The 11,297-nt window shown below is 38.8% G+C and overlaps 2 protein-coding genes across 2 annotated transcripts in view; both read left to right on the forward strand.

The window, feature by feature from the left end:
* rapgefl1 (Rap guanine nucleotide exchange factor (GEF)-like 1) overlaps positions 1–4,998 on the forward strand; it is a 36,618-nt gene extending 31,620 nt beyond the window's left edge. The window contains exon 16 of the mRNA XM_014984751.2: positions 32–4,998. Coding sequence (XP_014840237.2) covers positions 32–156 — 125 coding nt within the window. The 3' untranslated portion in view covers positions 157–4,998. The remainder of the gene's footprint in view (positions 1–31) is intronic.
* A 1,532-nt stretch (positions 4,999–6,530) lies between these two features.
* LOC106918744 (nucleoside diphosphate kinase B-like) lies at positions 6,531–10,779 on the forward strand. The gene is made up of 5 exons (XM_014989117.2): positions 6,531–6,649; positions 7,986–8,116; positions 8,989–9,090; positions 9,654–9,766; positions 10,529–10,779. The coding sequence occupies exons 2-5, from the start codon at positions 8,000–8,002 to the stop codon at positions 10,644–10,646; spliced, it is 450 nt and encodes a 149-aa protein (XP_014844603.2). The 5' UTR covers positions 6,531–6,649; positions 7,986–7,999; the 3' UTR covers positions 10,647–10,779.
* The last annotated feature ends 518 nt before the right edge of the window (positions 10,780–11,297 follow it).

The raw sequence follows: 11,297 nt of genomic DNA on the forward strand, positions 1-11,297 counted from the left end.
TGCTCAGTGATGTTGTGATGTTTCCTGGTAGCCATAGATACAGAGACGTCCCCCTCCCACCTGCAGACGAAGGCCTACGTCCGTCAGCTGCAGGTGATCGACAACCAGAACCTGCTGTTCGACATGTCCTGCAAGCTGGAGCCCAAAGACACGTAGAGGGACGAAGGAGTGGCGAGGAAGAGGAGGAGGGTCACGACCCGGACGTTAGATTTACACCTGCTCCTCTTCATCATATAACATAAAACATTCTGCCACACCTCCGAACCTGGAGACCCACAACTCTGGTTTCATTCGTCTGTTTCTGGTTCATCTCTGCAGGATTCTGCTGAACCAGAACCGACCCAAAACCTAAGCACTGGTTCCTAACACACAGCTGAAACACAAAGTGGAGTTATGGCTCCTCCACAAACCAATCTACCCAGTCGATTCACATAGTTATTTATATTTACCTCAAATTCTGCGTATTTTCAGCTGCAGTAGCAGAAAAGCAGTGGCGCTCCTGAGGGGGGACCCAGAGGGGGCAATGGCCCCCTTTTGAAAAATGTTTACCACCCTCCTGCACTCCGAGAGAATCAAGAATCATCTTTATGTTGTAGAAAGGTAAAAAAAAATGAATAAAAAACAAATAAATACAATTATATATATATATATATATATATATATATATATATATATATATATATATATATATATATATATATATATATATATACACATATAATTTGTGTCCTCTAAAAATTTTATTAAAATTTTCTGAAAATAAACAAATTTACCATCATTACATCAGTGTAATGAAAATTACACTGATGTACACTGATTATTAGGAATCAAACAAATTTCTCTTTTAAGTATTTAATTATTAAAACAGTTTAGTTCCCATTTGATCCCTTTACAAAATTATCAAACTTTGTCTTTATTACCTGAGATTTTTCTCTTTATGCATTTTCAAACAGGAGAACAGCCATGATCCAGCTATAAAATACAGGGGAAAAATGAAGCATCAAGCAAATGTTTATCTTTCTCTACCAGCAGATGGCAGTACGTGTCAGGTGCTGCTCCTTTAAATTCAGAAGGTGCATTAAAGAGCAAACCTTGAGCTTTAATGTTTCTCCTGAAACAATATTTGAAGAAAAAAATAAGCAGTTTCATTGCTGTGTGTTAGCAACTGATGACCCAACCCCTGACGCATGGACCAATCAGAATGCAGATAAATGGCAGGCATGGTCCAATCAGCTTCCTTCAGCCGGAGTCAAGCTGCAGGATTTAATGTGTGATTTTCCAGACTTCAGGTTTTATTTTCATTGACTTCATGGACCAAACGGGTTGAGGATAAAGAGCTTTTGCAGCAGGACTGCGCCCCCCGCAGCGGGCTGATGGTACTGTGACTTTGTGGGGCTGCTGCAGAGCGATCATTAGATCTGAACCGCGAACAGAGACCAACAGCGGTTCTCTGTTCTGTCCAGAACTGATCTGTAAATGTTCAAAGCGAGGAGGAAAACAGCCATCGTTTCGTTTCGCGCCAAGGCGGATTTCATGTTTTTAACAAAAGACAACAAAGGTCCTGATGTTGGGGCCGACCCAGGCTTCATACCTGCTGCCATATTCCACTCAGAGTCCAGGCAGGTGGCGAGGCATTCACTAATTGTTGGACTCGTGGACGCCGACGGAGCACCAACTCACCTGATTGGATCAGAGAGAGTAGATGCTGGTTTTCTACCGAACAACGTCTGAAGACTCTACAGTCTTTGTGTTTCCAGACAATGATGATGGTTCCTGAACATCTCACAGTATTTGAGGTCACATGATCCAGATCAAGCTCCTCTTAAAGGACTAGTCTGTTGTTTACCTCTGGGTTTCAGATCAGAATATCTAAACTTAATAAACCTCCACCTGATTGGTTAAATCTGGAGTAAAAAATAAGGAATGGTCCTTTAAGAGAGCGTGACTCTTTTATCTGATTGGTCGGACCTTTAGCCAATCAGTCGTGTTGATGGGATGACATAACTCCTCAGAGTTGATCAAATTCTTTCTCTCTACCTGCTGTCACACCTGAACGACCAGCCGGCTCTACAAAGGACCCGCCTACCCCCGCCCGGAGCCGGCCTCCTATTGGTCAGTTCTGACGGGCTCTGACGGGTCTGAGGCAATAAACCGAGGCGGCTGGAAGCGGCGCCGGCTGGTCGAAGCACTTTTTGTCAAACCTCAGGGCTCAGAGACACACAGAGGTTCTGTTTACTCCTTCTTCAGTAGAGTTCTGTTGAGTTCAGTCCAGTTGTGTTTGGATCGCTTGGTTCTGTGTTTGTACAGCTCATCACGCTGCTGTCATATTTACTCCAGTTATAGAAATCTAAAGAGTTGTTGTTGTTTTGGACACCACCAGAGCTGACGTACCCTGGCATGGAGGCTGATATGTCTTTTTCTAACTGCAGGATGGATGGATGGATGGATGGATGAATGGATGGGTGGGTGGATGGATGGATGGATGGTTGGTTGGTTGGTTGGTTGGTTGGTTGGTTAGTTAGATGATGTGATTGGTTGCACTGATGTATTGGTTGGTTGATTGGATCGATTGGATGAATGAATTAAAGGATGAATGATGCGGTTGGATGGATGGATGGATGGATGGATGGATGGATGGATGGATGGATGGATGGATGGATGATGGTGCTGGTTGGTTGGTTGGTTGGTTGGTTGGTTGTAATAAATAAATACTTGCCGTTCTCAGCTCTGGTGGGCAGTGAAATCTTTTTTATTCTCCATCTGTACCATATCATCCAGTTTCAGGTCGTTCCTGTTCAGAAACTCAATCGGCTCCACTGACTGGGAACTAGTAAGGTTCTGGAACATTAATGGTATCACTGGCCAGTGCTTCTGGCTCAATAATTTATGTTTACAGAAAGGTATGAAAAGTATGAATGAGTGAACCTTTGGTTTTGTTGCCAAAACTGAATTTGAGTAAAAGCTTAAACTGGAACAGATTCCAGAACCATGAACTGATACCAGTTGACTCTGGACAGAACAAAAATGATTTGACTGGACCTTTTATCCAACACAGAGCCAGGGGTTTATACCACCAAGAAAAACAGCTCAAATTCCAACCTTGATCCCAAGTACGAGGATTGGTTTGAAACCAACCAAATAATCTAAATTTCTTTAGTAGCACCATCATCTGAAATCACTAAATGGTTCCAACTTCTGATTGAAGCAGAAATCCAGAGTTTGAACTCAAATTTGACCAGAAGTTACAAAAACACAAATCTTATCTGACGTTCAACAGAAAAGAAACAAAAGAAAATTTTCAGTAAAATCAGGAGATGGATCATAACAGTATCATGAATCTAAATGTAAACTTCCAAAATAAAAGCTTCTCTCTTCAGGAACCATCAGGACGGTTTCCTGCTGAGATGAAGTTCTCATTCTGGTCTGGCCTGGTTTTCATGGCAGTCCAAAAGCCCAGTTCTGGTGGACGATCACCGATCAGCCCACGGCTCTCTCAGGACCACTTTCTGGGTCTCAGGCGCGCAACGTCGTGGATCCCAGTCCGGTTCTGAGTCCGGTTCTGGTCTGAAGATTGGTCACTGCCTCGGCCCAGAACCGTTCCGGGATCCAGAGCTTTGACCACCATGTCATTGGTCTGAAAACTAAAAAAAAAACCTGTAAATATCTGAAGTGTGTAAATAAAAACTATCGGAGATTCTATTTTATGTATGAACGGAGGGAGAGCAGCGCCACCTCAAGGAGAAAAACTTTCATTTGGTGTCTTTTATTTGTAAAACTCAGAAAGTTTAAGAAGACGATGAAAAAGAGAGAAATTATGAAAATGAATTTATGACTTTATGAAATGTACAGAAATCTCTTCAGTTTGATGTTTCAGTTGTTTTCTATCTAAACTTTGTTTCTGTTTGCTTTTTATTTGTACAGAAGTGGCTGTTTACATGGAAACGAATCCTTTTCTTCTGCGAATAATGTGATTGGAGGAGACGTTTGGAAGGGGGGCGGAGCCTTAAGGTTCAGATTATTTGATTTTAATTTATAATAGAAACGTTAAAGATACATTAATACACAATTTGAGCTTTACTTTGTAAACTTGAAATAATTAAAATTAAATAATTAAAACTGTTAAGCAAAACTCAACAAAAATAGCTGGTACTGTAAGTTACTGAAAAACAATCTGTCAATTTCAGATAAATCAGATTTTCATCAGAGTTAAGTGAGAAATATTTTCTATTTAAATTTAGACAAAAACGTAAAAAAAGATTAAAAACAAATGAAAGTATTTCCTCCAAAATGTTTTTTTCTTTTCTTAATTTTTAGTGAAGAAACTTTTGGTTGAAGAGGTTTTCATTAAACAATCGAAGAAAATTTCTGAATTTCAGTTGTGATAAAAACTAAATTTATTCATTTTAATTTGGATTAAATTTTTTTAAAAATAGGGGGAAAACCCTTAGTATGTTGTTTTTTAATTAGTTAAAGAAAAAAATAAGTAAAAATAAAGTCATATTAGAATGAGAAACCATCAGCAATAATGTTCAGAGTTTTATTATTTTCTTAATAAAATTAGATAAAAATATAATGATAGTAATATTATACGTAGTTATATTGACTTTCAGGATTTTCTTTTACAATATTTTATCATTAATGTTATTTTATTAATTCACATTTAAACTAAAAGAATTATAATTATTCCAAATTATTTAATTTATTTTTTAATTTCATAACTTTCCAAAATGTGTTAATTCAAAATTACATACTTTTCCTTCTTGTTTTCTCATATTTCATATGTAGATTTTGGATTAATTTGATTTTAGAAAACGTTGCTAATTTAGTTTAACATCAGTGATGAGTTGATGACCAGAATAGGATTTTTTTTTTTTTTTTTTTTTTTTTGGTGATTATTGATTACGGAGAACGTGACCCCGCCTCCTGCAGACGTCTCCTCCCTCTGCTGTCTCACTACAAACACTGAAATAAAATCTGGAGACAAAAAATAAAATAAAATCCGCCTCAGTTTGTTTTCCGGCCAGAAGGTGGCGCCATCAGCAAACTTCACAAACCTTCTGCAGTGAAGCAGGTTTGGTTCTGGAACAGAAAAAAAAAGAAACAACATAGGAAAACAAAACTATGTGACAAAATCTGAAAATAATCTGATTTATTCAGATTAAATCAGCTTTATGTGGATTTCTGGAAACAATTAAGAGTTTATGCAAACGGTACCGACTGACCCGCTGGACGGAACCGAGGACGTGGGACACGAACCTACAACCCCAAACCTGAGAGCAACCCGAACCTGCAGCTCAGATGTTTGATTCCTGAAGGGACCAGTCAGGGTGGGGGGTATGTTTGGTTTGAGGTGACCTGATTGGACCCCCTCCATACCCACCGAGCCTCCCCAGCATGCAGGGCTGCAGAGTGGACAGAACCTCACCCTGCCCCCCTCCATGAGAGGAGTCTGCTTTCCATCCCTGATAAGGAGAAGGTTTATATTTAGTGGGAAATTTGGGGGAAGGGTGAAGGACTGTTATATTTATCAGGTGAGAGCCGGCACCGCGCTTCCCCTCATCTGGGTCTGGATTCTGGTTCTGCTCCCAGTTTAAACCGCAGATTTAGGTTCTGATCAACCCAGTCGCCAGACGGGGAGCATTGAATTATGGGTAGTGTAGTGTTTACACTCCTGACAAATTCAAAAGCTGTCCACCTATTTAATCATTTTATACCTTTAGTTTTTCTTGGTTCCGATGGTTTAAAGTTATTTTTTAAAGAAAGTTCTTCTTCGGTATGTAATCAAACATCTGTTGCAGGGCGCCAATCTAGCGGGCGCCAGAAGATGGCGGGATAATTATTCTAGCTCATTTTCTGTGTTCAACAGCTGATGGTGCATTGAAAACCCTTATAATGTGTCTGCATACACCTCAGAAAAATATTTAGCTGCGCCCCTACACTGACAGCCAGCTGGCTGAAAGAAAGCTGCCATGTTTTCCCTCAGAGATTTTACAGTTTCAGCTCCATCCTGTTTGTGACTGAGCAACCAGCCTCACTAATTAACCACTAATTAACTTGTAACGAAAATATAATATTCTGAGCAAGAAGTGCTAATTCCACTTTAAACCAGGTAAAAGTTTATTAGAAACACGATTAGAAATGTAATCATAAATATTTTAGCTGCAGATTAAATAAATTCTTTCATAAAAAACAGAATCCAAAAGCTTCTTTTATAATGCTTAAAGATACTTTATAAAGGTTTTCAGAAGTTGCGTGTTTAGTAGTTTCATCTACATCCACATGGTTTATTTTTAAAGATTTATTTTAGTTATTAATTTTTTAAAGATAATTTTAAAAATCACGGATTTCTGACTTCAGTGTTAAGGAATTTGGAGAATATTTTCTTGTTTCTCTTTCTCCGTTTGCAGCTTTTGGATCTTTGACAACAGCTTCTAAAACTGTCCAGTCAGTGACAGACAAACATGCACAAATGAGGGATCCGTCAGCGGCTTCCAGCGATTCAGAACCGAGCCCACGGGCCGGCCCCGCCCTCACCCCGCCCGCGGTTCGGCCGCCATATAGAGCCGCTGTTCGGGTCTTCAGCTTCGGTGTCGCATCCCAGCCGCCGGCAACTCAACTTCACAAGTTCTCCTCAAGTCCCAGAACTCAGGTAGATATCGGACCCGGTCTGTGAGGGTTCTGACCCGGCACGGAGGGTTCTGACCCTGCAGAAACATTTGAACTGGACCCGAACCGCTGCGTCCTGCAGGTTTTCAGCTTCACTAAAACTCTGTTGCATGAAGCGTTTAAAGCGTTTTCCCTCCGTTTTTACAGAAATTCTTAATTATATTTGCAGAAAAATGTTTTTAGATTCTGGTTCGGATCAAGTGAAGAAAGTCTGGAAAGTTCGGAGCTTTATGCTGCAGAATCTCTGAACCTTTTTTGTCCAACATGCAAAATTCATTCATTCATTCATCTCAAGAGTTTTTATTTGATTTTATTTGAAACTAGAATACTTCTGGAACATTTCAAAAATCCCAGAAGACAGATCCTGCAGCAGAAGATGATTTGGGTTCTGGTTCTGGTTCTGGATTCTTCTTTGTCCTTTTTGTTAAATTTCCACACCAGAATGACACAAATCTCAGAAATATAATTTTTTTCTCATCATTACATTTGAAACTAAATATTTTTGTTGTTCAAAATCAATCGGAAACATTTAAATCCGGTAGAAACATGAATGTTTCTGTAAATATTTTGTTTCTCTTAGTTTTAAAACTTAAAAACAGAAATAAAATGGCGGCTCTTTAAAATGTCCATTTCCTATCAGATATTTATCAAACATTTTAAAGTTTTTCACAAAAGTTTAGTAACCTTTGTGGCTCAGGGCGAGTTTTAATTTCCCCAGTCCTGTTTGTTTCTCCCGCCTGGAACCGGTTCTGTTCTGCCCAGTTTCTGGTTTCATCTGGACCCAGTCTGAAGGGTCAGCAGAACCCAAACTGGGATCCTAATAATACCCAGCAGGAGGTTAAACTGGGAGCCTCTCCCACTGACCATCAGCTGCTGCCAGAGTCACGATAACAAATACCAGCAGCTGTAAAATTAGCAACGTGTTTCTGGGTCCAGACAGAACCAGAAAGCGGATCGAAAACTGGGTCAGGTTTCTGATGAGGATGGATCTATGATGGGTTTTTATTCCAGGATGACCGGTGGATGTTCTTATTTTTATTCCAGACTCATTACGTTTTTACTCTTTAATGGTTCACTGACTTTTTGCGGCCTTTCTGAGAATCGGGTCCAGTTTGATCGTCTATATTGTAGATAAGAAAAGGGAGGAGTAAATGTACCCCTTTGTTTCTGTCTACAGTGGCTCTGAGAGTTTATTCTGTTTTTGTTTTGTTTCTTCTCTTTTTTCTTAGTTTTTTAGCACATAGTGTCAAATTAACCCCGTTTTTCCCTCACATGAAGGTTTTCAGGTGTGAATAAATGAGATGCGTGTTTCTCTGCAGCCTCCTCAGCAGACATGGAGCGTACCTTCATCGCTGTGAAGCCTGATGGCGTCCAGAGAGGACTGTGTGGTGAGATCATCAAGCGCTTCGAGACAAGAGGCTTCAAGCTGATCGCTGCCAAATTCGTCCAGGTGAGAAACAAAATGACAACCAGGAGGAAAACTAAGTACACCCCTGATCGGCAGCAGACACCAGATGGAGTCTGAGTCCATCTGGTGTTCAACGTGGGGTCAGGGGTCATTGATTTCATGCAGCCCTTCCAACTAAAATACAAAAATAAATAAATTTGAACAAACTTTTAAATTAAAATCTACTGATAAAAATGTTAGATACAACACAAAGTGATTATCTTTTCCAAACTTTCTGGTTTCTGTTGTCATGGTAACTAGGGACACCTTTACTCATTGACTTATATTCTAAACTTTTGAATCAATATTAAGGAATTACTGACTTAAAGCAATATCCTGTTTTGCTGAAAAGTTACTTTTAAGTTAGTTTTGCCGTATTTCAAGTGCACTAAGATATTTGTGCTAAAAACTAAACCAAACATATTTGATTTAAAAGTAGCATTTCAGCAACACATAGGAGCTTATTTTAAGAATAACTCCTTAATATTAATATTTTTTTTTAAGTATTAGTTCCACTGGCAGATTATTTCACTTATAACTGGACATTTTCTTATAAGTTATTTTTCATTAATATTAAAGATTTTTTTTATTTAAAACAAGCTCATATATCTGGCTAAAAAGTTACTTTTGTCTCATTTTAAGTGTACTAACATTTGTAGTAGAAATGAGATCAAAAATACTTGGTAGGAAATGTTTTTCAGTGCAGATTGATGAGCAGCTCAAGTTGCTTCTCTGATTTTTACCTCACTTTTCTGCTCCAGAGCAGTAAAACTGATGTTGATTGGTTAATTAATGTCTTAAATCGTGTGTGATCAGCAGGGTGTACTTACTTTTTGCTTGTGCTTCATGCATACCTCTCCCCGTTTTGTGCGCAGGCCTCTGAGGACCACATGAAGAAGCACTACCTGGACCTGAAGGACATGCCTTTCTATGCAGGACTCTGCAAATACATGTCCTCCGGACCAGTCTTCGCCATGGTAACGCCAACACAAACATGGCCACACATAACTTCCTGCTTTGTTTTTCCGTTGCGTCAACAACCTCTTGACACCTGCTGGTCCTCAAGGCCTCAGCTGCTTCAGTCCAACAGGAAGCTGAGACATGGAGGACAGCTGCTTGTCCACTAAGTGTTACCATGGAGACATGGAGGACAGCTGCTTGTCCACTAAGTGTTACCATGGAGACACGGAGGACAGCTGCTTGTCCACTAAGGGTTACCATGGAGACACAGAGGACAGCTGCTTGTCCACTAAGTGTTACCATGGAGACATGGAGGACAGCTGCTTGTCCACTAAGTGTTACCATGGAGACACGGAGAACATATAGTTTGATCGTAAATGTTATTTTTTATATTTTCTCCACATTTTCTGCCAGGAGAGCATTAATAAATATCACCAAATTAAAAAATATGATCAAGTTCAGTAAAGTAGGTGATTCACACTTTTTAAAGTTGTATTTTGAAGAAATCTGTTTCAGATGGGAACATTTTTAAAGAATAAAAATGTGCTTTCAGACATTTGTGTTTGGATTTGTGTTTCAGGTTTGGGAGGGTCAGAACATTGTGAAGCTGGCCAGGATGATGCTGGGTGAGACCAACCCCGCTGACTCCAAGCCCGGCAGCATCCGTGGAGACCTGTGCATCAACATCGGCAGGTGAGGAAACCATGGCAACGCTGCAAAACTTACACAACGCACCAGGAAATGACTGCAAAGAGTCAATATAATCAAAAACTTAACCACAAATGGGATTACTGAGGTCCAAGAAGAGGTTTGTTCTCAAGGAATATCCAGAAAAATGAGGAAAAAAGTCTAATTTAATGAGAACAAACAAAAATAAATATTAAAACACATTTTTACATTAGAATCAATTAAAAATATATATTTTTGCTAATAAAAATACTTTTTAACATGAATAAAAATTCAGAGTAAATATTACTGTCACCATTAGAACATTTCTGCATTTAAAAATAAAAACATATATGCCATACATTCTTAAAATACATGAAAAATGCATTACATAAAAAAGGAAGCAGCTTATTAATGTGATATAGGAGAGATAGGCAGTAAAATTAGAAATGCTTAAAATTAATTATTTCAGATGAAATTAAAAATAAATTATTTAATTACAATAAAATATTTTAAAATACTTCATTAGTAAAAAATAATAAGAAATGACCACTGATTATTTTAGTTGGAAAAATAATAAATGATAATGCAACAAAAAATATATAAATGAAAAATTTTTAGATTATTACTAAAAAAAATGTAAATACATCTTGAGGTTTTCATTTAACAAAAAGGGGAAAACGACTTCTTTTTTAGAAGAAACTAATATTTCCAGACAGAATCGACCAGATGCTGATTGGTTAATTAATAAAACTGTAAGTCACTGATCTGACCCGACTGTGTCCTCAGGAACATCATCCACGGCAGCGACACCCTGGCTAACGCCAAGACAGAGGTCGATCTTTGGTTCAAGGCAGAGGAGTTCGTCAACTGGACCCCCGCCACTCAGGCCTTCCTGTACGAGTAAACCCCGCCCCTCTGGAGCTCCGCCCACCCATCCACTAAACCCCGCCCACTCTACAGTCGATCCTCTACCTTGGTTTTTACCAGTCCCACCAAACATGTAGCACTGATCAATAAAGTCTCATGTTAACCACAAAGTGTCTGAGTGTCATTGTTCAGTCATATCACAGATATGATCAAGATTAACAGGAAAAAACTGTCAAAAGCACACAACAAAAAAAAAATCACAATAAAGATCGTTCTACAATTTTCTTCAGTAAAGTTTATTTGTGTCGCACATTTCAGCTGAAACGGAGCTAAACCATAAAAATGTAATAAAGTAACAAATTATAACACAGCAATAAATACATTTTATAAAATGCCAAGGGCGGCGCCTGTCGGGCTGCGAGGCCTCAGGCATCTATCCCCCCTGGTTCTGGTTCTGGGGATGCAGAACCAGAACTACCAGAAAACTACAGATGAAAATTAACCCTAGTGGCTAAATCTGGCATTGTTACATGGTTGTTTTAACATACTAATGTTGATTTTTATGCATGGCCCCTTGTAAAATAAATTCAAATTAGAATTAGATAAATACCAAGCGGTATTTATCTGCTTTTAGTGCCATTCTTTGTAGAAATTCAATGCAAATATTGCAGAATAAACTGCTAAAAAT

Source organism: Poecilia mexicana, unplaced genomic scaffold (assembly GCF_051168715.1).
Source record: "Poecilia mexicana isolate PSO_F unplaced genomic scaffold, ASM5116871v1 scaffold_8, whole genome shotgun sequence".
NCBI lineage: Eukaryota > Metazoa > Chordata > Actinopteri > Cyprinodontiformes > Poeciliidae > Poecilia > Poecilia mexicana.